General features: G+C 47.2%; 1 protein-coding gene across 1 annotated transcript in view; it reads left to right on the top strand.

Annotated features, from left to right (window-relative positions):
- Nucleotides 1-26,658, top strand: part of DNAI1 (dynein axonemal intermediate chain 1) — a 176,819-nt gene that overhangs the window by 19,346 nt on the left and 130,815 nt on the right. Inside the window, exons 3-9 of the mRNA XM_083575630.1 lie at nucleotides 1,637-1,735; nucleotides 2,870-2,950; nucleotides 6,919-7,045; nucleotides 8,287-8,405; nucleotides 9,865-9,984; nucleotides 19,367-19,426; nucleotides 22,133-22,267. Coding sequence (XP_083431756.1) covers nucleotides 1,637-1,735; nucleotides 2,870-2,950; nucleotides 6,919-7,045; nucleotides 8,287-8,405; nucleotides 9,865-9,984; nucleotides 19,367-19,426; nucleotides 22,133-22,267 — 741 coding nt within the window. The remainder of the gene's footprint in view (nucleotides 1-1,636; nucleotides 1,736-2,869; nucleotides 2,951-6,918; nucleotides 7,046-8,286; nucleotides 8,406-9,864; nucleotides 9,985-19,366; nucleotides 19,427-22,132; nucleotides 22,268-26,658) is intronic.

Below are 26,658 nucleotides of genomic sequence, written 5' to 3'. Positions count from 1 at the left end.
AACCTCTGCAGTGCTTAGACATACAATATGGGGGGTGATTTCTGCAAGCCTTTGCAGCTATAAAGGCTGTCACAATGCAGCATTTCCTGAAGCAAGTTGTTGAAATGGCAAGCTCATTTCACTGTTGAGATCACCGGCTTTCAGTGGATGAAGAGAGGCAAAACCACGGCCCACCTAGTCCAACATCTTGCTTCACAGTTGCGTATGCCTTAGCCAGCCTCCTACCAATTCCCAGCCACATCACAGGATTTGGATGAAAAGGACCAGCAGAGGCGGGGGTCATTGATGGCGCTTCATCCCGGATCTCCAGAGGCTCAGTGCGGACTGTAATAAAGACAGGTAGTGAAGAAACAGGTCACTGTGGAAACCACCGCCTCAGTGCCATGGAGCTGAACTATAGACTCCAAGCATCGTCTTCTGGATCTTCTTGTTACTATTAAATTAGATAACCCATGAGTCACCAACCTTTGGGGGTCCATGAAATTTTGTCATGGCCCTTCTGCTTCTCTCCCTTCTCCAGGGTCACATTTGTACACAAGATGATAAGAGCAAAACACAGAGTAGATCTGTGACCACAGCACTCCATTGTCTCTTCTGCTGTCCTCTGACTCCTGCAGCACCCCACTTTCTCTGCCCCTCCAGTCACTCTGTTTTGTCTCCCAGGTCACTCCATTTCCCCTCCCACCTTCTTGTCCCTTTCCCTTCCACCTTCCTTCCGTTCAACTGCTCGGGTGATTTCCAAGGCTCCGAGTGGAGACTCAGGCGCTGGTCTGGATGTTGAAAAGCCGAAAGGAGAAGAGGGGGAAGAGTTTTACTCCTTTCCTCCTTCAGCAATGTGCACTTTGTGGGAGGCGAGGGATGTCATGAAGCGGAAGCTCACAAGGGTGCCATTGCGCCCATGGGCACCATGTTGGTAACCCCATATCTCCTAGGCAGGTAGGCACAGAATCGCAAAAGAATGGTGCCTCCAGCCTGCTCCTTTGCAAACAATCCATAAAGACACCACAGTGGCATTTGTTCTTTTCTTTTCTTTTCTCTTCCTTTCTTTTTTCTTTCTTTCTTTAATTTATTATTTTATTTAAATTTTATACAATTATTTACATTTTATACATTCCTTTTTTTTTGACAAAGTAATAATCATAAATAAGGGACGCGGGTGGTGCTGTGGGTTAAACCAAAGAGCCTAGGGCTTGCCGATCAGAAGGTCAGTGGTTCGAATCCCCGCGACGGGGTGAGCTCCCGTTGCTCAGTCCCAGCTCCTGCCAACCTAGCAGTTCGAAAGCACGTCAAAGTGCAAGTAGATAAATAGGTACTGCTCTGGCGGGAAGGTAAACAGTGTTTCTGTGCGCTGCTATGGTTCTCCAGAAGCAGCTTAGTCATGCTGGCCTCATGACCCGGAAGCTGTACGCCGGCTCCATTGGCCAATAAAGCGAGATGAGCGCTGCAACCCCAGAGTCGGTCATGACTGGACCTAATGGTCAGGGGTCCCTTTACCTTTACCTTTAGTAATCATAAATAAATAAGAATAAAAATGTGCTCCCCACCACCGAACCATTCCATTAGGCATTTGTTTATTTCTTGCTGCCCTGGCAAGACAGAATCCACCTCACCCTGTTGTTTAACTCTGTTGTTCTAGGATGACGAAGGCGGTGCTGAGGTGGAAGGAGGGGCAGATGAATGGGCACAGGCCAAGACATTAATCAAGCCCCCAGACCAGCTGGAGCTGACAGATGCTGTAAGTAAATCTTGGAGGGGAGTCACTGCAGGGTCTCGTTCCAGCCAATCTGGTGGCCCCTACGGTGCATGCATAATAACTCCGAGCACGGACCCGGCCTCAAATCCCTTCTCTGCCCAGCTCAGGCAAGTCATGATCCCCTGGGATGAGGCATAGAAGAGGTTTCAGTAAATGCTATAAAAATGAGAAATGATTGTCATAGTGATCTTATAGGAGAGCTATTATTCGTTTGCAGTGCTAATGTTACCCTTCTTTCTCCAGAGCTCGATTGTTACTTGATAGTGTCTGCACTGGACTAGTACTTTCCCCAGTACTCCACGTTTTTTGTGTCCATTGCTACTTCCATTTGTGGAGGTCCACCAAACAAAATATTTTCTCTAACCGGGAGCAGCAGCTCTTCAAGGTCTTATGCAAAAGTTTTTCCTATTTCTCCTACTTAAGAGACTTGTAGGAACAGGGATTGAAGCCATGAGCATATTAATGCCATGTGCCCTGAGCAACAGGCCCCCCTTGTTGGAAACAGCCCAAACTGTGATGGATTTTGGGACGCCGTGAAAAAAATCGCCCAACAGCTCTTCAAGTTCTGGGCCGTGGGTTAGTTTAATTGTACCCGACAAACAAATGAGCCTTTCCTTTTCCAGATCTTAAGAATGTGGAACTTGAAGCCAAAGGGATTCTGCTTGTTTGATTGCAGATGAGGTTATATAAATCCCACAGGTTATCCTTTGCATGTTTTCTCCCACAAAGGAAAACCGTTTTATCAAGAAGCATGCATGACTGGCTGAAGGGAATTACTCATTTTTGCACACAAAATGGAAGAACATTGAATCATAACATTTACTTCCCCCCCAAAAGAAAATAATACACCTTCCCCGAATATATCAAGAAAGTTCAGTTACTTCCTTCTCCATGCAATGTTCATTTGAACCTAACATTTTCATGAAATACATCAAATCAGTACTGTCATTATTTTTAATGGGGGGATATCATTTTAAGACGTCTCCTGCAGCTCTCAGCAAAAGTTCAATGTGGCAATACAGCTCATGAAGAATTACAGGATGGTACAAATGTATCTGAATATTAACTTTATAAAGGGTGTATGTGTGTTTTAAGCCAGCTTTTCCCCTTTTGCAGGAATTGAAAGAAGAGATCACTCGCATTCTGACAGCCAATAATCCTCATGCTCCACAGAACATTGTCAGATACAGTTTTAAAGTGAGTAATTTACTCTTCAATGAAATTCATATGAGATGTGGGCAATTGCTTCACTAATGTATGCTTTTAAAAAAAAACCCTGCTATTTGAATTTGCATTTGGGATATTTAATTTTGGGAGCATAATACTTATTGGCAACTGTTGGCTGCTTTGACTTGGACAAACACCACATAGAAAATACCATTAGCTGTCAAATACAAAAATACCATTGCATGTTGCTACCAAAGAGGGCTGATGCCATTGCATGTCAACTGTCAAATACAACTGGAAGCAAAATATCATGATCCAAATATGAGATATTTGGAGGTCTTTCTCTAGAAGCCTTTGCCACAGAGGCTTGGTGGGTAGCAGAAGAAGAGAGAGCCTTCTCTTTGTTGACACTGCAGGGATGTTTTCTTGTCCCCTGCTTCGTACGATTATAGGTGCCAGAGATAGATAGATAGATAGATAGATAGATAGATAGATAGATAGATAGATAGATAGACAGATAGACAGACAGACAGATAGATAGATAGCTTGTCCAGATTTTTTATGAATAAGTGAGGTTGGTTTTAGGGTTGCTTTTGAGATTTTGTCATGCCTTTTTATGTTACATTCCATACTCTACTAATCTTGTTGAGTTTGTTTTTCCCATTTCCTTGTGTTTTAATGATGTTTTCAAGTTTCTCCTTGGAAGCCATCCTGAAAATTTCTTAGAAGTTAAAAAGGCAGAATGCAAAGGCTTTAAACAAAAGAAAAATAGCATATCAAATATGCTTGAATTTAGCGAGCTTACTTTAAATATTGTTACACTGCCTTTCTTCGCTTTAAAGTGGTTTCATACATATGCAGTGAAACAGTGTGCCTGCATTCCTATACCTGCTTCCCTGGGAGAAAACTCCATTGAGCTCAGTGGGCCTTTAATAGGATTGTGTTATATAAGATAAGATTTGCTTTTTTAAAAAAAATTTGCATAACTTTTATATTTAATTTTCCGATTTTACAAATTCTTTTAAACAACACTCTGGACAAATTTCAAATGTCCATTGATTTCCCATCCACCCTTCCATGGCATTCCCCCCCCTGACCCTAGAAAGCTGCTATTCTACTTATATTTTACCCATTAATAAGTTAAACCACCAGTTCTCACATCCGGAATTTCCTGGACATAGCTGGGATTCAGCCATCGGAAGCAGCGTGCGGGTGGAAGTTGCTTAAACGTCTGGGAAAATCTGGACCTATGGCAACCCATTTATTTATTTTTTAGATTTTTCACTTTTTGTAATACGGCAGCTCTTTTTTAACATACCGTAACTGGGTTTTAACAAAAACCACTGAAGCAAAAGAGAGAAACCATCACATGTCTTTCGGTGCCCAGCAAAAACATTCCTCTTTACCTAGACTTTCGGCTATTAAATAATCTATATTAAATGGGGGGGCCTGTTATTATTATTATTTTATTATTATGCTGTGTATTATTATTATTGTTATTCTGCATAAATTATGTTCTTAATGTTGTACACAGTCCTGGGATTTTAGGATAAAAGCCGCTATATAAATTGAATAAATAAATAAAATAATAAATATATCAGATCTCCCCCGATTCTGAAAAGCCTCCCATCAAGCCAAGCTTCAAAAGCTACCAGATAAAGTCAGGCCTGTATATGTTTGAAATGAAAATTCACAAGGGAGAAATTGCAGCAAATTGGTTCTTCGTTTAATCCTCACTTAATGCCTTATCTCCTGGCAACCTAGCAGTTCGAAAGCACGTCAAAGTGCAAGTAGATACATAGGTACCACTCCAGCAGGAAGGTTTCCGTTTCCGTGCACTGCTCCGGTTCGCCAGAAGCGGCTTAGTATTGCTGGCCACATGACCCGGAAGCTGCACGCCGGCTCCCTCAGCCAGTAAAGTGAGATGAGCGCCACAACCCCAGAGTCGGCCACGACTGGACCTAATGGTCAGGGGTCCCTTTACCTTTAAGCTCCTGAAGGTAATGGGGCCCTTTATATGTCCAGCTGTCCTTTGTCAACAACGACAAAAGTCGCTGTTTTTTGTGTTGAATACATGCTATATGGTGATTTATAGACCTAATAGATATCTAAAGCCATTTGCACATGTTGCCATGCGACCAGCCCATGCAGAATCTAGGCACCCTATATATAGAAATGAGCAAACCAGGGATATTTTAGGGAGTTGGCTAGCAGACGGGGGCCCATTACTTACTTCATTGGAGCCTACACAACACAAAACACTGTTGCTGTATGTAGGTTTTATTTTATTTGTTTTTTATCTTATATATTGGAAATGTAGATCCAGTATTTTTCCTTTAATTTTTTTGGGGGGCCCCCAAGAGAGTGGGGCCCTAAGCTAGAGCTTGTTTAGCTTATATGTAAATCTGGCACTGGATGTGAGCTCCATCCCTGCCTTGGCCAACAACGCAGGGCCAGTTTTGCTTAGATTTTGCCCTTTCTTGTTAATAAGGGTTTCTTCCCCTTCCGTTCCTTCTTTCAAACTTTCTTCCTTGGTATTTTTTGTGTGCGTTTAAGCAGGGGAAGTAAATGAATAAATAAGTATATTACCATAATTGATCACCCGGAAATTGTAGATAGAAGCCGCTCCAGATTGTTTTGAAGGTGAGCATCGCTGAATTGCCTGATGCTGGGTAATAAATCCTTCCGTTCTGCCACGGTCGGAGAGGATGCTGTGAAAGATTCCCCTCATCCCTGGGATATTCATGGCTCAAAGGCTTTATGATCTGAGCCAACCTGATAGAAAAGACAGGAGAGCTATACAAGCAAGTGTATTTGAGCAATTAGGGACAGTGTTCTGCTAAATTAGGGGGATTAGTTGCCTGCTGGAGTCTTTATTTATTTATTTATTTATTTATTTATTTATTAGATTTATATACCACCTTTTCAACGAGCTCAAGGTGGTGGACATGACTCTCCCCATTTTATCCTCGCAACGTCTAAAACCTTGAACTAAAACCCTCTCCCTAGAATTCACCTTAGATAGTCCTGCAACTGACTGTTTTTACGGACCAGGCTTTGTGCGACACCTCCTGGGATCTGTAGCTTCTCCCTCCCACTCTGGTGTAGTAACGTGAGGTAATCTGAGCTAGATTGAAATGTAGTTGCTCCTTCATTCCTGCTGGGACTAGATTCAGCCAAAAATGGATGGGTTGTAGATTCGAGCCCCAACCCCATGTTGGGTGAGAATCTTGCATTGAATTGGGCTTGGACTAAAGGTAAAGGGACCCCTGACCATTAGGTCCAGTCGTGGCCGACTCTGGGGTTGCGGCGCTCATCTCGCTTTATTGGCCGAGGGAGCCGGCGTACAGCTTCTGGGTCATGTGGCCAGCAGGACTAAGCCGCTTCTGGCGAACCAAAGCAGTGCATGAAAATGCCGTTTACCTTCCCACCGGAGCAGTACCTATTTATCTACTTGCGCTTTGACGTGCTTTCGAACTACTAGGTTGGCAGGAGCTGGGACAGAGCAACACAAGCTCACCCCGTCGCGGGGATTCGAACCGCCGACCTTCTGATCGGCAAGTCCTAGGCTCTGTGGTTTAACCCACAGCACCTCCCGCGTCCCTTGGGGTTGGACTAGGGTTGCCATAAATCTGGAATTTCCTAGATTTAGCTGGAAATCGGCTGTCAGAAGCGGTTTCTGGGCAGAAATCGCTGAAATGTCCAAGATTTGCCAAATAAGCTCAACAACTTTGGACAAAACTAAAAAAACACTCAGAAGCTCTGGCAAAAAACAAAAACACCAAACCTACCTCCAGGCATTAGGCAGTTGTCTACGATTCTATGAAGGAGGAGAGTTCTGTTGACCTCCTTGTGGGACTTCTTAATGATGTTTATGTTTCATCACTGCACACCACTCTGATAATTTATGGAACAGCAGTACAGAAACCCTTTTATGAATGAAAGAGAAACGTGGCTGTGTGTCGTCCTATCAGTGCTGGTCTTTTCTTTCTCCGTAGGAGAGATCCTACAAGCAGACTAGTGTGGTGGAACAGATGGCCACGCACTTCACTCTCTCTGGGAACCTGATATTCCGAGATTCGGATGAGGGTCGGAGGCAGAGCGTGAAGCAGAGCCTGACTATCGGTAGGCTTTGTGGGTCAGCAGACAGCGAGCTATTGAGCCATGTGCCCGCCACACCTACTGTGGGCGCCGGAGGAAATGTGTGCCTGTAGCCTTAGGTGGGGGAACACTGTCACACGGGGGCCTGTTTGTTAGCATGATTGAACAGGTGAACGTCAGTTTGTAGGAGGTCTCTTGCAGACATACCTTCTCTGGGCAGGGGGGTAAGCAGCAGTCTGGTGGGAGGTACGAATAATGGGAAACTGGTGCTCAGGAGAGGAGCAGAGATGTGTGACTTAGTATATATAGATCTGGCCAAGGCTGTGACAGATCATTGGTGCATCTAGCCCCTGTGGAACGCCCTCCCATCAGATGTCAAGGAAATAAGCAACCATCTTACTTTTAAAAGACTTCTGCAGGCAGCCCTGTTTAGTAAGTTTTAATTTTTTAAAAAATTTTTTTTAAATTGATTTTCTTTTCTCTCATTACAAGTATAATTATAACATACAGCTTACATAAACATCTTGGGCTGGGGCAAATTTATACTCTATATGAAAGAAAATTGTAAATAGCTGAATACGTTTGTAGGTCTAAGCTGAAATGTTTGGTAATGGGAAATTAAGGAGCTGATTTACTTATAGGAAGGTGATTGTCAAAAGATTGATTTAAGGTAAAAAAGTGAATTTAGGAATGTGGAGAAATTGGTAACGAGATATGGAAGTCTGTTTGAGGGAAGGAAGGGGGTCAATGCTTTATTTAAGCAATGTTTTAAGTCATGAATTATTATTATTATTATTATTATTAAATTCTTTAATACTGAAATATAATAAAATATGGAAAACTTAATAAAAATTATATTAAAAAGTAGTGAAATACATAAATGAATTGTGCATTGCATGGAGAACTTGCTTTGATGCACTCTGAAGCTGGGACATCTTTGAAGCTGTAGAAGACGGGCCTTAAATGCTTGTCTTCCACCCAGTGCCATAGATACTGGGCCTACAGACACAAAGCTCGCTCTCTCCCGCCCCGTCCCAGTGTTTCTGATATGGGCTGCTGCAATAACTGCTGTGTTTGCCATACTGTCCTGTTCTGTTCTCAGCTGGGATAGCTCAGTTGGTAGAGTATAAGACTCTTAATATCATGGTTGTGGGTTCGAACCCCACGTTGGGCAAAAGTTTCTTGAAGTGCAGGGGTTGGACTAGATGACCCTCGTGGTCCCTTCCAGCTCTACAGCTTTGTTTATGTTTCTTTATGATTCTCAGCTGTGCTTCCTGTCCCATCTGCTGTGGTGGACTTTGAGGCCCTGGATGAAGAGCTTAAAGAAGAAGAGCAGCCGGAAGGGGAAGCAGGAGAAGGAGAAGGAGAAAAAACAGATCAGCCGGTAAGAGCACAGTCTGACTCCCTCCTTTGGCAATCTTCACAGAACTCTAGCCCAATGGTTGCCATCAATTTGATTTGAATGAATTTTATAATGAATGATTTTAGAATGTTGTACTATTTTATTGTTGTTAGCTGCCCTGAGCCCGGCTTCGGCTGGGGAGGGTGGGATATAAATAACTTTTATTATTATTTATTATTATTATTATTAAGGCTTCATGGCAACGTGCAAGCAGCTAGCTTGTATTTCTTTCCTTTTTTTACTTTGCTTAAACTGTTCAGGGTTGGCCCAAGACATTTCGCCACCAGAGGCAAATCAGAAAATGTCTCTTCTCCCCCTACCCCAAGAATCATAGTTTGTTAAGGGTGCTTTTGATATACAGTGGTACCTTGGGTTACATATGCTTCAGGTTACATACGCTTCAGGTTACAGACTCCGCTCACCCAGAAATAGTACCTCAGGTTAAGAACTTTGCTTCAGGATGAGAACAGAAATGGCGCAGCGGCAGCAGGAGGCCCCGTTAGCTAAAGTGGTACCTCGGGTTAAGAACTTAATTTGTTCTGGAGGTTTGTTCTTAACCTGAAACTGCTCTTAACCTGAAGCACCTTTAGCTAATGGGGCCTCCTGCTGCCGCCGCGCCGCCGGAGCACAATTTCTGTTCTCATCCTGAAGCAGTGATACCTCGGGTTACAGATTTCTGTTCTCATCCTGAAGATACAGTGGTACCTCGGGTTACAGGTGCTTCAGGTTACATACGCTTCAGGTTACAGACTCTGCTAACCCAGAAATAGTACCTCGGGTTAAGAACTTTGCTTCAGGATGAGAACAGAAATCGCGCGGCGGCAGCAGTGGGAGGCCCCATTAGCTAAAGTGGTACCTTAGGTTAAGAACAGTTTCAGGTTAAGAACGGACCTCTGGAACTAATTAAGTTCTTAACCCGAGGTACCACTGTATATTAAAAAACACAAGGAGGAGTCATTCCCCTCCTTTTCCTCCTGCCCTCTCTGTAGCCCCACCAGCAATGAGCAGGGGCAGGGACAGGCAAGCCCCTCACCCGCCTCTGGGTGGGGACAATACTGGGGGGCTGGCATGGCTGACCCAGCGGCCAAGGGTGGCAGGAGGGGCAGTGGATAGGGCCCGCACACATTGGAACATAGGAAGCTTATACTGAATCGGACCGTGGGTCCATCTGTCTCACCGACAGGCAGCGATGGCCCTCCAGGGTTCCAGCACCCTGCGGCCACCGCTTCCTCTTCCCCTGCCCAGGTGGGTGACAGCAAGGTCCTCATGGTGCTGCATCCCCAGCCAAAGGAGGACCACCAAAACGTGCCTGTGATGCCCCTCTCTTTCCTTTCTAGTTCTGCCCAGTCTGCCCCCCCCAAAGAGATGGGTGGGTTGAACTAGATGACCCTTGGGGTCCCTTCCAACTCTGCAATTCTGTGATCGGTTTTCCCTCTTTCAGGCTGCAGCCCAGGAAGAGAAAGAAGAAGAATACCGTCCCCGTCTGGTGGGTGAACGGAAGCTCACCAACCAGTTCAACTTCAGCGAGAGAGCCTCCCAGACCTACAATAACCCTGTGAGGGTAGGTTGTCACTGCCGGTCTCTTCACACCATAGCTGTCAAAATTTCCCATTTTTTTAAGGGAAATTCCCTTATTCTGAATAGGATTCCTCGCAAGAAAAGGGAAAAGTTGACAGCTATGCTTCACACTCTTGTCTGTTGGCTAAAGTCCCTCTCGTACGCCTATGGCCATCTCTCTGCGTCGAGTGCTAATTGCTGATGGACATAGAAGACATTGATTGCCTTTTGCCTTTGGCAGCTAGACGCACAGTGGCAAAGACGGATGCTTCTTCTGTCAGAAGTTTCTGGCGCCCTGGAAATGGTGGAATTACAAATGTGCCGCATTCATGGTTGTCATCTCCTAGCTCTCTGTGGATGCTTGACACAAACTCTTCCTTGCCCACCTCAAAAACACCAGTTTTCAGGGTCTGTCCTCAACCGCTTGTTTGTCAGGCTGTTTTCTAGAAGGGAAGGGCTGTAGCACATCTGCCTTGCATGCACGAAGTCCTCCGTTCAATTCCTGGCATTTCCAGGTAGGGTTGGAGGTCTCCCCTGTTGGGATACTGCCAGGGAGATAGAGTCCATCTGAAGCTGCCAAGCTCGGTGCCGGACGATCCATCGACCTCCCGTAGTCACGCAGTATCAGCTATTTAGCGACACTAAGCCTCTGGCTTAGTGCACACTCTTAACAGCAGAATTCACACAGCAAGAAGTTGCACAGCATGAGAGCAGAACATGCATATTTACAGTTTATTTGGCGTTGGTCAGAACAAAGAAAACATGACCGTCTGCTCCGACTGCTCAGGCAATACAGACAGAAAACGAAAGGAACATATAGCATAAACATCCTGTGAGACAGGAACTTACGCAGGCTGTGACACAAACATCCTGCTGCCTTTTAAGGTGGAACGGAAATATCCTAACATCCTCCCCCTTTCCGTGTAACCTGTAGTACCTGTGGTTCAACCCAATTGCAACCTTTGTACGTAAACCTTAAGTTGTTCTCTGTTAACAACCTTAGACAACAGATCAGCAGGAATTTCATTTCCTGGCATGTAGGACACCTGAATGAGTCCTTTCTGAATACACTCTCTTGCACGATGTAGTTTAATCTGCAAGTACTTGGTCCTTTGCTTGCAACTCTCCGAGTTCAGCAAAGCCAAACAAGATCTATTGTCTTGATACACTTGTATAGGACATTTCACAGAAACCCCAATGTCCTTAAACAGTTGCATCAACCATTCACAATCCATGAGTGAAAATGACAGAGCATTGAGTTCTGCTTCACAGGAACTTAGGCTAACTGTCGTCTGCTTTTTGCACAACCAGTCAAACAGGCAGTGGTTGTACATGTAGCATACTCCAGAAGTGCTTGTACCATCCGTGGTGTCACTTCCAAAACTTGCATCTGCAAAGATTGCAAGACCTCCAGTCTTCTGACTGGTGAACCTCAGCCTGTAGTGCATAGTCCCTTTCAAATACCGGGCTATGCGCTTCAGAGCTTTCCAATCCTGAACAGTTGGATTGTTAGCATGTCTGCTAAGCAGGTTAGTGCTTACAGCAATGTCAGGTCTTGAACATCTAGCAATGAAATTCAACTTGCCTAGAATGCATCTGTACAGCGTTGTGTCAGAAAACGCTTCAGCAGTACTGTCTACCTGGTAACCTGTCACCATCGGTGTGTCTGCTGGGTTTGCATCAACCAAATTCAACCTGGTTAATACATCAGCAATTTTCTGTGTTTGGTGTACCAGAAAATTACCTGCTTGGTCCCTCTCCACCTGCAGAGAAAGATAGTTGGATACCTCACCAAGATCCTTCATGTCAAAGTGCTCCTTCAGCTGAGCTAGGGTGCTTTGGTAGAAAGCCTGATTCTTCCAAAACATCAGAAGATCATCAACAAAACATAAACAATACAGTTTGTTTTGCCCCTCCTCCTTGACAAACACACACGGATCAGCTTTGCCCTGGTGAAAACCTAGAGAAAGCAACGTTTCAGTGAGTTTTGTGTTCCAACACCTGGCACTCTGCTTGAGACCATATAAGGATTTCCTCAGTTTACAGACCATTCCCTTCTGTATCTGCATCCCGTCAGGTGGAAGCATGTACAGCTCCTCCGCCAAAATCCCGTACAAAAAAGCTGTATTTATGTCATGATGGGAAACATGCAGTTTCTCCTCCGCAGCTATCTTGAGCATTAGCCGAATGCTCTCATATTTGACCGTGGGTGAGTAGGTCTCGTGGTAATCCTGCCCTGGTACCTGTGAAAAACCTCTGGCAACCAATCTGGCTTTGTGTCTGACAACCTTACCATTCTGGTCTGTCTTGGCCTTGAAGACCCATTTGCTGCCAACCAGTCTCATCCCTGGGACTACCGGTACCAGTTCCCAAGTTTGGTTCCTGTTCAAGGAATCAACTTCAGCCTTCATGGCATTTAGCCAAGGCTCAGCATCTTTAGAGGTTAACTCCTGGACCTCTTTGAAGCTTGAAGGTTCCCACACCTTCTCTGAGCTACTAAGAACAGCAGTTGCCGTCTTAGCAAACTCATCAGCAAATCTCTTTGGAGGTTTGCCTTTGGTCGCCCTTTCAGACCTGCGAACTAGACGCAAATCTTCTGGACTCATCTCCTCCTTCTTAGGAGAAAAGTGACCAATGGTGAACAGTGGTTCTTCCAGTTCATTGTCAGACGCATCAGACGGTCTGACTGAGGCCTTTGCGCTCTTGTAGTCTGCTGTGTCATCACTGTCACTGACAGCAGCAGCAGCGCCGCCCACTGAACTGGAATCCGAACTCTGATCATCATCATCATCATCATCATCATCCTCAGTTTCTTCAGCTTTCTCAGCATGATCTGCTTTCTTCACATCACCTTCATCCTCCTCTGGGTAACTCTGGAAAATTCCCACATTTTCCCCCCACTTAGGATTGTATTCAACACTCCTTGTGAACTTTATGGATTTTGAGTTAGTCATCCATACTCTGTATGCACCTTTATCGTACCCCATGAACAAACCATGTGCCCCACGCTTCCCAAGCTTGTTGCTTTGTGGGGTGTGTACCCACATGTCAGAACCAAAGATTCTCAAGTGCTTGGTGTTAGGTTTCTTACCAAACATTTTCTCATAGGGAGTGCAGCCAATAGGTGATGACAGTCTGCGATTAAAACTGTAAACAAAATTCGAGAGAGCCTCCCCCCAAAACTTCTCAGGGAGGTTGGCATCATGCAACAAGGTTTTTATCCCTTGCAGCAACGTTTGATTTGCTCTCTCCGCAAGCCCATTCATCCATGGCGATCTAGGCGTTGACAAGTCATGCTGGATTCCCTTCTCAGTCAGGAAAGCTTCAAACTGCTGAGAAGTGAACTCCCCGCCCCGATCAGTAAACAGACAGCCAATACGTTTACCATGAGCATTCTCCAACCAAGCACAGAATGCCTTGAACCTAGGAAATGCTTGCGATTTCTGCTCGAGCATAAACACATGAATGTACCTGGAAAAAGAATCAATTAGAACCATGAAGTACCTTGCCCCTCCCAAAGAGGGCGCTAGAGGACCTACCAGGTCTGCGTGAACTAGCTGGTAGGGTTTGGAAGCCTGCCTGCTAGACTCCTTGCCTTTTGGAGCAACCTTCACCTTGTTCTCTGCACAAGATACACACTTCATGTGAAATTTACAAGGTTTGATGTCCAAACCTTCAACCAACCCAGGCATCTTGGCTAGCGCTTGCCAAGAGAGGTGACAAAATCTTCGATGTGCATCATGAATGCATCCTGCATGAAGAACCTTGTTAGTTTGTGCAACACAACAAGAATCAGCATTAGATACAACAGCATTGTCATTATAAGTTAGACAGAACAAACCATCCAACAACTTTGCATGCAAAAAGTCCTCTTTGCCTTTTCTGATGACACAGACATTCCTCTTGAAGGAAATCTCAAAACCACGCCGATTTAGCTGTGGGACACTAAGCAAATTGTCCACAGCTCCTGGAACAAAAAGAACATTACTAATGGTGGTATGCAGACTTTCAAGTTTCACAGTCCCAACTCCTGTAGCTTGCAAAGTCCTTCCATCAGCCAGCTGGACCTCTCCATCTTGAGGTGTGAAGGACACAAACAGATGGCGGTCTTTGGTGAGATGGCGCGTGGCCGCAGAGTCAACAATAAACCTGGCCTTCCCCTTCGAAGCAGATTTGCTGGCAAACAAAACCTTGTTTTCCACCAGCGTGGGCTTTTGCAGCTTGCCCCCCTGCTCCTGGCCATGAGACTTGCCTTTAGCCTTTGGTGAAGCTGTGCCAGCAAACAAAGCCTTGTTTTCCACTGGCGTGGGCCTTTCAACCCCCTTCTGCTTCGGGCCATCTGCAGGCTTTTTCCTTTGTTTACTTCTGGCCTTCCGGCCTCTGCAAAGTTGACCTTGGCTCCCATGGGAAACAGAGCTCTCAGCTGCCGACTCCTTGGCTCCCCCTGGAGGCTGGAATGCTGCCTGGGATGACATCACAGTCAGCTCCCCCTGCAGCTTGCAACCGGTGCCCTCGGCATTCCTGCATTCACTCGCATTCTGGGAAACAGCCTGGACCTCTGATGCAGTCAAACTCTGGGCTGGGATTGTTGGCTGGTGGGCCTTTTTCAAAGCATCCCACATATCACGTGCCGTGAGATTTCCAGCAAGCGTCTTTATTTCCTCCAGAGAGACGGACAAGACTATTACGTCTATGGCTCTTGAATTCTGAGCCTCCCATCTCCCTGTCAGAGGAACTGGAGGGGCTTCACAGACAGTATGCCAGACTCCAAACTGATGCAGCAAACTCTCACACCATTTTGCCCAGGTCTCATAATTGTCCCGATTTAACTTTGGGTACTCAGCAGCTTCAGAGGCTTGGAGAAACTCCATTCCACCTCTTAACATCAGCCGTGAGTCTTCTTCACTTCAGAGACTCCTTATCTTGGCACCCATAAATCACGAAGCCTGCTTGGCTCGGCTCCCAGGCCAATTAGGCCAGCCGGACATCAAAGACTCTTGCCGCGGCAAACAGAAAAGCCTCTTCTTTCGCTTTTCCCACACATACCTTTCAGCAGTCTGTCGCTGTCTTACTCTCCTGCAAGTGCCGTGAATCTGGGCCCGAAACCTGTTGTTGGGATACTGCCAGGGAGATAGAGTCCATCTGAAGCTGCCAAGCTCGGTGCCGGACGATCCATCGACCTCCCGTAGTCACGCAGTATCAGCTATTTAGCGACACTAAGCCTCTGGCTTAGTGCACACTCTTAACAGCAGAATTCACACAGCAAGAAGTTGCACAGCATGAGAGCAGAACATGCATATTTACAGTTTATTTGGCGTTGGTCAGAACAAAGAAAACATGACCGTCTGCTCCGACTGCTCAGGCAATACAGACAGAAAACGAAAGGAACATATAGCATAAACATCCTGTGAGACAGGAACTTACGCAGGCTGTGACACAAACATCCTGCTGCCTTTTAAGGTGGAACGGAAATATCCTAACATCCCCTGCCTCAAAACCCTGGAGAGGCATTGTTGCCATTCAGTGTGGATTATACTGAGCTAGATGGAGCAGTGGTCTGTCTCCTCCTGTCTCACTATTATATCAGCCCTTGATTCAGAATCATGAGGACTGGAGTCTGAAAACCTGGAGAACCCCTGCTAGTCAGGGTGGTTAAAACTGAACCTAGTCGGACCATGAGTTTGGCAGGACATAAAGCAGCTTCTTATGGTCCATGAAAGGTGATGAGCCAGAGAACGCTGACGTGGTTTAGGTCTGAATATTTTTCAGCAGGCCTGTTCTGCCATTGGGGCACTTTCTCAGGCTGTGACAGTTCAAAAGCAATTGGGAAGTCTCTCTCCAAATAAGCTTTCTGCATCATGGAAACTGTTAAGAGGATGCAGGAACTGCCCTCCTGGATCAGGCTTGGAGATCCACCAGGTCCAGCATTTCCCACTGAGTGGTGGCCAACCTCATGCCCCAAAGAGGCTAAGAAGCTGGGGGTGATGGGAATAATAATAATAATAACAATAATAATAATAATAATTTATTTATACCCCGCCCTCCCCAGCCAGAGCCGGGCTCAGGGCAGCTAACACCAATAAAATTTCAGTAAAAACATAATAAGAAAAAAACAAAAAGAAAACAATTTATAATATAGGTTAAAATGCAATTTAAAATGCAGCCTCATTTTAAAAGTCAAAACCATAAGGGGAAACATAAGGGTCAGACTGAATCCAAACCAAAGGCCAGGTGGAACAGCTCTGTCTTGCAGGCCCTGCGGAAAGATGTCAAGTCCCTCAGGCCCTGGCCTATAGGTACGAGGGTCCTAGGCCGTATAGGGCTTTAAAGGTCAAAACCAGCACCTTAAACCTGACCCTGTACTCCACCAGGAGCCAGTGCAGTTGGTAAAGCACTGGATGAATGTAAGGAGCCTTGCCGCGGCATTCGGCACCCGCTGGAGTTTCTGGGTCAGCTTCAAGGGCAGCCCCGCGTAGAGTGAGTTACAATAATCAAGCTTGGAGGTGACTGTCGCGTGGATCACTGTGGCCAGATCAGGGCGAGAAAGGTAAGGGATCAACTGCTTAATATGCCAGAGATGAAAAAATACCACCTTTGCTGTGGCTGCAACCTGCGCCTCCATGGAAAGGGAGGCGTCAAAGGTTACACTCAAGCTCTTGACAGAAGGTGCTGGCACTAATTGAGCCCCTGCAAGAGATGGGAGTTGGCCCCCCAACCCCATGTTGTCCCGACCCAGCCAGAGGACCTCTGTCTTCAAAGGATTTAACTTCAACCAGCTCCCACTCAGCCATCCAGCCACAGCTTCCAAGCATCTGGACAGTGTGTCCGGGGTCAAGTCAGGGCGGCCGTCCATCAACAGATAAAGCTGGGTGTCATCAGCATATTGATGACAACCCAGCCCAAAGCTCCGGACAATCTGGGCAAGGGGGCACAAAAAGATATTAAAAAACACTGGGGAAAGGATTGCGCCCTGCGGCACGCCACACACCAAGAAGTGCCGCGGCAACAACTCCCTCCCTAGCGCCACCAGGTGCAGCGTTTCCCACTGAGTGGTGGCCAACCTCATGCCCCAAAGAGGCTAAGAAGCTGGGGGTGATGGGAATGATGAATCTCTCCCCTGTTTGTCTGCAGCGTGTGCTTTCCGAAGGTATTTCTGTCTCTGCACACGAAGGTTCCATTTAGCTTATCTTGCGCGAATGCTGCAAGAATGACCAAACCATAGAACTGTAGAGTTGGAATGGACCCCAAGGATCATGTAGTCCAAGCTCCTGCAATCCACGAATCACAAGTAAAGGATCTGCGACAAATGGCCATCCAACCTCTGCTTTAAAACCTCCACCACCTCCCGAGGGAGTCCGTTCCACTGTCACACAGCTCTTGCTGTCAGAAAGTTCTTCCTGGTGTTGAGCCAGAATCTCCTGTCTTGTCACTTGAATCCGTTGGTTCGGGTCCTGCCCTCCAGAGCAGGAGGTTAGAAAAGGTCTAGAAGGTTAATCATATGAGGATTGACTGTGGATAAATTGTGCGGCAAGATTTAAGAGACACGGATACGTTCCCGAGGCTGGAAAGAGGTGGGCATGGGTTACAAGGTGCTGCAATGAGCTCAGCTCTCTCTCTCATTGCAGTAGTAGCAGGTGCTCCAGAGGAGAGAACAGGGCATCTCCCATATTGCCTTCTTTTGCCCTTGACTTTGATTTCAGGAACAGGGACGTGCCCTTTCTCATTTTTTTGTTTCAAAGACCGAATGCCTGCTATCCACACAGAGGCCGTGGAGTTGGGTGGGCTGCAGATGCCGAGAAGCAAACAGATTTACTGGGCCATCTGCTCTGACGATGCAATTAAGACTCCTAAAGCACTTCAGACACTAGAAAGCAATATCGTAATGAAGAATAATGTGATCCATAACAATAAAAATACCAGTGACTTCAGGATAATTGCAAACTCATTCCGGCGTTGTGTGTAACGGGACAGGTTGGTGGTAGCTCATCTGTTTTGCATGCGAAAGAACTCAAGAAACCCCAGAGAGATGTTGCTAGTTGGTGAGCTTGGTACACAAGTGGTTTGACTTGGTGGAAGGCAAATTCCTATGTTCCTATAATAATAATAATATAATAATAATTTATTATTTATACCCCGCCCATCTGGCTGTGTCTCCCCAGCCACTCTGGGCGGCTTCCAACAAAGTACTAAAATACAGTGGTCTGTTAAACATTAAAAGCTTCCCTAAACAGGGCTGCCTTCAGATGTCTTCTAAAAGTCTTTGAGTTCTTCTTCTCTTTGACATCTGGTGGGAGGGCATTCCACAGGGCGGGCGCCCCTACCGAGAAGGCCCTCTGCCTGGTTCCCTGTAACTTGGCTTCTCACAGCGAGGGAACCGCCAGAAGGCCCTCGGAGCTGGACCTCAGTGTCCGGGCAGAACGATGGGGGTGGAGACGCTCCTTCAGGTATACTGGACCGAGGCCATTTAGGGCTTTAAAGGTCAGCACCAACACTTTGAATTGTGCTCGGAAACATCCTATGACTATGCTGCATCTGAAGCACTCATTAGAGGCATTTGAGATGTCCGTAGAACTACTATTACAAAGGATTAGCTCAGTCGGTAGAGCATGAGACTCTTAATCTCAGGGTCCTGGGTTCAAAACCCACCTTGGGCAAAATATTCCTGCACTGCAGGGGATGGACTAGATGACCCATGTGGTCCCTTCCAACTCTACAGTTCTATGATTCTGTGTAATAGGTCCTGCCGTGCTGATGTGGAAAGCAGAAAATTGTTGCAGCGTCTGCTCAAAGCTACCAGCTCTGCCCTCTCTGCTCTTTGACTACCTCCACACAAAGCCTTTCTTAGGACTCCCTTGCTTACAGAGACTTCAGGTGCTAAGGAGAAAACTTAGACTGCTTTGAACATTTTCTTTAAAAGCCCCTTTCCCCAGGGAGGGGTAAGCCCAAGCTTTTTACATAGGCTGTTATAATTCTAGAATGCCATAAGTTAGCCCACGTGTTGCACTGCTCTCGGAGGCAGAAGCAGTAAAACCTATCCACCTGTGGCAAACTTGCAGCAATTTCTGCCGAAACCAATGATCCTTCCGTTTGTACATTCCTATCGAGGTGCTTTCTGTTTCCCTGGACGCACGTGAGCCCGGGGTCATCACAGCAACAGGCCAGCTCTTGTCACAAATAAAATGTCACGTTGATAGTAAACACAGATCCGTTTGCAATACCCTCGCAGCGCACAGACCTTTTGGATAAATGGTGGGGGGAAGTCACACTCCACTGGCGCTGCTCAAGTCTCAGGCGGTTTCTCAGCAGCTAAGCAAGAGCCGACTTTTATATATATCCTGCACTGACAACGGGATTAACTGCGTGCTACTTCAAATCCTTTCTTCCAGGACAGGGCATGTCAGATGGAGCCCCCGCCGAGAGCTACCTTCTCTGACACTGCCAACCAGGTAAATGCTGTTTATTTATATATTAATTTAGAGCATTTGTGCCCCACCATTCAGCAAAAAAAAAAGGGGAGCTTTCAGAGCAGTTTACATACTGTCAGCACAAGACCTACAACCCTACAACACAGAAGGAGAAAGGGACATGGAGGGCAGAGGGGAAAACAGACAAACCAAAGCTCAGTCACCAGTTTCTAAGCATTTGTTCCCATAAAGGGGCTTCCTGGTGGAGCTGAGCTCTGCCACTGAGGTGACAGCTAAGGGAGAGAAAGTTGGATGGAGCCAGAATCTCATCCCTTTAGTCTTCCGTCTTAACACTGGGCAGGCCCAGGTGGTCCGTGCATCTAATCCCTGCCAGTCCCTCAGTGCCTTTGCTCATTCCTAATGGCCTGTGAAGGGGATGCGGGTGGCGCTGTGGGTAAAACCTCAGTGCCTAGGACTTGTTGATCGTATGGTCGGCGGTTCGAATCCCCGCGGCGGGGTGAGCTCCCATCGTTTGGTCCCAGCTCCTGCCCACCTAGCAGTTCGAAAGCACTCCTGAGTGCAAGTAGATAAATAGGGACCGCTTTATAGTGGGAAGGTAAACGGCGTTTCCGTGTGCGGCGCTGGTGCTGGCTCGCCAGATGCAGCTTTGTCACGCTGGCCACGTGACCCGGAAGTGTCTTCAGACAGCGCTGGCTCCCGGCCTCTTAAGCGAGATGAGCGCGCAACCCTAGAATCGGACACGACTGGCCTGTACGGGCAGGGGTACCTTTACCTTTACCTTTAATGGCCTGTGAGGATTACAGGGCCAAGAGAACATCCACATCCTTGATTGAAAGCATGGCATTCCCTACAGCACAATCCATGCCTCCTCAAATGTATGCCCCAGGTAAGTGACTATAGGACTGCAGCCTTCATTCTCTCCTGTGTGTGAGATAAAAGCATCCGCTTGCTTTTGGGTGTGTTTGAAGGTACCAGGGAAAGACCTGCAGGATGAAATGTGGAGGTCCATCTCTCTGGCTTGGTGTAGATGAAAACACATCTGTGGCAGGCTCTGAAATGTTGCTGAAACATATCACCTCCCCAAAGTGTCCCTGGGCATGTCTCTTTAATCTGCATCTTTGAAACAATAGTGCCATTAGGATAAGTGCATTTTTGCTGCTGAAGTGCGTGGGATGGAATTCAACCGGTTTTTGTTTCTTTACGTTTTTTCTTTTTAAAATCTCACTGTTGCCTAGAAGTTGAATTGATCCACACATATTTCTTGTGGTCCCTGTGTCCCAATTACCACTGATTTTGTCTATTGTACTTGGTACACAGCAGTAGATAAGACAATGCACAGACTCAGCGTCTCTCCCTCGTAGGGGGACATGGAGAGATGGAGAAAGGGATGCATCTTTGTTATATCAAATTGGTCCTTTAAAGGGACACCCGTGTTTCTAATCAAGTGCTGGAATAAATGCAAATCTCCAGCTCGCTCGCTAGTGGAATTTTCTTCGGGCTGAGCACAGCTTGAGTGGCTCAGAGTAGCAACTTGCTAAATTTGTCAGAACGCAGCTGAAGTTTTAGACATAGGACAAAATCCCACATCTCTCTTCCCCACCCCCATCTTGGGCCATTTTATGAATATAAAGTAAGATTTCAAACTCTTCCTTTCTTCGTTCATCGACTCCCTGCCAACAGTCCCTTTTCTATCCTACTGAATTTGAGTCAAGAGCCTTTCCAGAATCTCATGTGGCAAAGAACCCGTGTCTGCAGGTGGGAGGAGGAAGGGGCAGAATTGTGGGGGAGGAAGGGAAAGGAGAATGTTAGCTGCTTTGAGACTCCTTAAGGGGAGTGAAATGGGACATGGGTGGCGCTTTGGTCTAAACCACAGAGCCTAGGGCTTGCCGATCGGAAGGTCGTCAGTTTGAATCCCCGTGACGGGGTGAGCTCCCGTTGCTCGGTCCCTGCTCCTGCAACCTAGCAGTTCGAAAACACGTCAAAGTGCAAGTAGATAAACAGGCACCACTCCGGCGGGAAGGTAAATGGCGTTTCCATGCACTGCTCTGGTTCGCCAGAAGCGGCTTAGTCATGATGGCCACATGACCCAGAAGCTGTCTGTGGACAAATGCCGGCTCCCTCGGCCTATAGAGTGAGATGAGCGCACAACCCCAGAGTCGTCCGCGACTGGACCTAATGGTCAGGGGTACCTTTACCTTTAAGGGGAGTGAAAGGCGGGATATCAAGTCCAAACTCCTCCTCCTCTATGTGCTCAGGGCCACAGGGCTCTTGGGTGACATTTCTCTTACATTGTCATCACTCATCTTCTTTCTTGGTGGTTTGGGTGGAAGCCGGGTAGGGAATGTTTTTAAGAAGTACACATGAGAGCCAGTGTGGTGTAGTGGTTAAGAGCGGTAGTCTCGTAATCTGGGGAACCGGGTTCGCATCTCCGCTCCTCCACATGCAGCTGCTGGGTGACCTTGGGCCAGTCACATTTCTTTGAAGTCTCTCAGCCCCACTCACCTCACAGAGTGTTTGTTGTGGGGGAGGAAGGGAAAGGAGAATGTTAGCCGCTTTGAGACTCCTGAAGGGGAGTGAAAGGCGGGATATCAAATCCAAACTACTACTCCTCCTCCTCCTCCTCCTCCTCCTCCTCCTCCTCCTCCTTCTTCTTCTTGCCTTCTGCTACCTGTGACTAGTTCTGTGATGCTCCTTGCTGTCTCACCATTCACTCTTTGTCTCTTTCAGTGGGAAATCTACGATGCCTACGTGGAGGAGCTCCAAAAACTGGAAAAGTCGAAAGAGAAAGAGAAACAAAAGGCCCCAGTTGCAAAGAAAGAAGACAAGATGCGGGGAAGAAAACTGACGTCGCTGGAATCTCAGGTGATGTACCTGCATATAGTGGTGATAATACACGGCAATGCTTTGTGCCTTTTATATTTTCAACATCCCTTTCCCTTCATCCTAGGTGTTTTCTCCCCTATATCATTGGTGAAATACTTGCTGCCCCTGTGTTTTTGCCCTAGTCCATGTTCTCCAGGTCCTGGCTCAAATGTTTTCCTGTAAGGTTGAAAGCCATCGGGCCCCATCCCAGATCTCCACGTGTTCAGGATGTGTGACTGTTTTGTGTGCAGGTGGAACCTTGCGAGGTTCTGCAGAGGCCGGGCTAAAGGAATCGGAGATCCCCTTGGGACTTCATCACCTGGAGGTCCTCCACAATCTGCTCCACGGCTTCTCAGGCCTGCTCCTCACAGCCCTTGGAGTTCCTGGGATCCGGCAATCTGGCCACTGCAGTTTGTGCAGGCTGGAGCTTCTGAACCAGCCCCAAGGCCAGCACCACATGGAGCGCATTGCAGAAATCCAGCCTCAAGGTTGCCAACACATAGAATAAGAGAATCGTAGAGCTGGAAGGGACCCAAGGGTCATCTAGTCCAACCCCCTGCAATGCAGGAATCTCAGCTAAAGCATCCCTGACAGATAGCCATCCAACCTCTCCTTAAAAGCCTCCAAGGAAGGAGAGTCCACAACCTCCCAAGGGAGACCGCTCTGCTGTCCAACAGCTCTTACCGTTAGAAAATTCTTCCTGATGTTGAGTTGGAATCTCCTTTCTTGTAACTTGAAGCCATTGGTTCGAGTCCTACCCTCCAGAGCAGGAGCAAACAAGCGTGCTCCCTCTTCCATGGGAAAGCCCTTGAGATGTTTGAAGATGGCTAACATATCTCCTTTCCGTCTCCTTTTCTCCAGCTAAACAGACCCAGCTCCTTCAACCATTGCTCATAAGGCTTGGCCTCCAGACCCTTGATCCTCTTAGTTGCCCTCCTCTGCACACATGGCCTATAGTGGTCAAGCTCTGCCTGCCCAGGAACAGCTGCGGTTCGCCAACCAGACGAAGCTGGTAAAAGGCACTGCTTCTGCCCATGCAGTGTGAGCAAAAAGCAATGTGGTGGATGCTTGCCCCTGACCTGGCCTGTTCCATGTGTGCATGGTTCATCACATGCTGCCTGTTTTTTGCCACCAGTGTGGTGTAGTGGTTAAGAGCAGTAGACTCGTAATCTGGTGAACTGGGTTCGCTTCCCCACTCCTCCATATGCAGCTGCTTTGAGACTCCTTAGGGTAGTGATAAAGCGGGATATCAAATCCAAACTCCTCTTCTTCTTCTATGTAAATTAACAGCATAAGAGCCTGTCCTCTGGATCAGGCCAAAGGACATCTTTTCCAGTATCCTGTCTATTGGGCCTGATTCTTTTTGTCTCAGCTGTCAGAACAGTAAGAGCAGCGTGTGGCATTGCAGCACCGCAGGGAGAAGGGAGGCTAGAATCATTCTGACTGAACTCCAACACATTTGGTTGCGACGTGTGTGGAAACCCAGTATTTATAGACAAACAGAAAAATTACATTGCCAGCACTGGTGTTTTTGATAAATGATCCCTACAAATACTCCATTCTAGTTGTTGCTGGAGAAGAGGTTGAACATGCACACACATGTCCCTGTTTTCATCCCAGTTGTAGAGAGAGAGCAGGGTGGAATCACCTGGTCTGTGCAACAGTATTTCTTAAAAATTTCTTTATTAAATTTCTACACCCCCCTCCTTCAGATCCCAACAGTGGGTGTGTCCTCCTGAGACCCCAGCCTGCTATCAACTTTGCCCCACGCTGCCCCCTCCTGCCAGGGTGTGAGAATCGCTGAGGGTTTGCAGTTACAGACAATTAGAAAATGGAAAAAGTCCATTTGGCAGCTTCTCTCTCGGGTGTGGGGCTCAATGGGACCCTGTGGGGGGGGGGAGCCTCCTTTCACACGAGAATTGGGTCTTGTGTCAGCTTCATTATTATTGGCTCAGAAGAATGAGGCTGCCAGAAATAGATCATTAGGAGGAAATAGATATTGCCCCCACCCGGGGGGGGGGGGTTTCATTATTGCCTTGCCTTCTGCATGCTTCATTAATTCCCACTGCGAGCCTGAAATTGGCACTTGGACTGCCGATATCTGTCTCTTGCTTTTGCCTCTTGATTGTTTTCTGCTGCTAATTCTAGGAGAGCCAGGGGATGGTGGTGGGCGCAGGGATGGGAGCACACATGGCTCAGAGCTCCAGGTGGTTCGGTGGAGAATATTGGCCCAAACTTCCCCCAGTGATTAAATTGGGCAGCTGTGGAAGAAAAGGGGGAGATTTCTTCTTATCTCAACAGGTTAAGGGCACCAGACTTATCTTGTGAATACACTGCCCCATGCCAGCCTTTTGTTTAGTTATCATGGTTTCTATCTCGGGCAGAACTGAGATTGTAGTGATTGGCTGTGGCAAGCTGATGAATCCAGGACTTGAAGTGGAACTGCGGCAGATAAAGGGCTTTCGCCTTTGCACCAAATGGTGCAAAGTGATCTGGGAGCGCCCCCAAGTGGGATCTGGGAGCGCTGCAAGTGATCTGGGAGCGCCCCCAAGTGACTGGGTGTGAACAAACACTGTCAAAATGGGGGAGGAGGTTACAAAGTGGACCTCACAAAGTTATACAGCTTGTAAATACGTCCGGAATTTCCCAGACCTAGCTGGAATACTGTGTCCAGGAGGAAAATTGCTAAAAAAATGTCTGGGAAAATCCGGGCATATGGCAACCCATGTCAGCAGTGTCGTTTTTGGCAATGTTCATTAAAAAGAGCTCAAAAACTCTTTTTGAGATTTTTTTTTTGGGGGGGGAAGGCTCAAAACTTTGGCCCCAAACCCACCAACGCTCAACAACTTTTGTGTCCTGATTTTCACTTTTTGAAATATGGCAACCCTAGAAATAGCAATCTCAACTGTTTGAACCAACCTCTGAGGGTGCCTTCCTGTGTCAGATAGAAGAGTCAAAGGGAGGCCCAGTTGTCTTTATGGGGAATGCAAAACTTTTATAAAAGACCCCACTGCCTCCCCTTATCTGCAGCAGGCTCAAATTAGCCACCCAGAGAATTGCAGTAATTAACAGTAAAAGTGCTATTGCACTTTTAGGGATGGGGGTGGCACTGTGGTCTAAACCACTGAGCCTCTTGGGCTTGCTGATCAAAAGATTGATGGTTCGAATCCCCGCAACGGAGTGAGCTTCTGTTGCTCTGTCCCAGCTAACCTAGCAGTTCGAAAGCACACCAGTGCAAGTAGATAAATAGGTACCACTGTGGCGGGGTGGTAAACGGTGTTTCCGTGCGCTCTGGTTTCCGTCATGGAGTTTGTTGCACCAGAAGCGGTTTAGTCCTGCTGGCCACATGACCCGGAAAGCTGTCTGTGGACAAACGCTGGCTCCCTCAGCCTGAAAGCGAGATGAGCACCGCACCCCATAGTTGCCTTTGACTGGACTTAACCGTACAGGGGTTCTTTACCTTTACCTTACCATCAGCTTTCTTTGATTCTGTTAGCTATGATTTCTGCATTGCAAGGGGCTGGACTAGAGCGCTCCTCTCCAACCCTGCCGTTCTATGATTCTATGACTCTCCTGGCGCTGCCTTTATAACAGAAACCAGCCAGCTTTTGGATGTGAGCCAGTCCCTGCATGGGAAGCACCGAGGAGCCACAGCCAGCCGGGGCAAGGCGCGCACCGGCCAATTAGAGATGATAGATGTCATGGCTAGCTCAGCCGTAGATGAAAACTGAAATTAAGCATCCATTAAGTGCTGAGCAATCCAGCCATTTCCCGCCTGGTCTCGGAGCACAGTCTGCCCGGATGTCAGATGTGCCTTTAAACTATTCAGACTGGTCACTCAGAGGAAGGAGGCAGAGCCTCCGAGACGCTTGGGAATTAATTAGCACCAGTGAGTAACAGGCTAGCAATGGGGAGGAAGGGAGGGTTTGTTTGCTGCTGGCTGGTGGACATGGCCGTGAGAAACGGCAGAGGGACAACGGGAACAGGGAGTGCCTGCCTTTCATTGAGTCAAACCTGATTTGAAGCTTGCTAGGCAAATGCAGGGGCGCGGGTGGCGCTGTGGGTTAAACCACAGAGTCTAGGACTTGCCGATCAGAAGGTCGCGGTTCGAATCCCCACGACGGGGTGAGCTCCCATTGCTCGGTCCCTGCTCTTGCCAACCTAGCAGTTCAAAAGCACGTCAAAGTGCAAGTAGATAAATAGGTACCGCTCTGGCAGGAAGGTAAACGGCATTTCTGTGCTATGCTCTGGTTCGCCAGAAGCGGATTAGTCATGCTGGCCACATGACCGGAAGCTGTACGCCGGCTCCCTCGGTCAATAAAGCGAGATGAGCGCCGCAACCCCAAAGTCGGCCATGACTGGACCTAACGGTCAGGGGTCCCTTTACCTTT

The sequence above is a fragment of the Podarcis filfolensis genome (assembly GCF_964270895.1).
Source record: "Podarcis filfolensis genome assembly, chromosome: 11".
NCBI lineage: Eukaryota > Metazoa > Chordata > Lepidosauria > Squamata > Lacertidae > Podarcis > Podarcis filfolensis.
The sequence above is the reverse complement of the archived record's forward strand: the minus strand, read 5'-3'. Positions and strand labels throughout refer to the sequence as shown.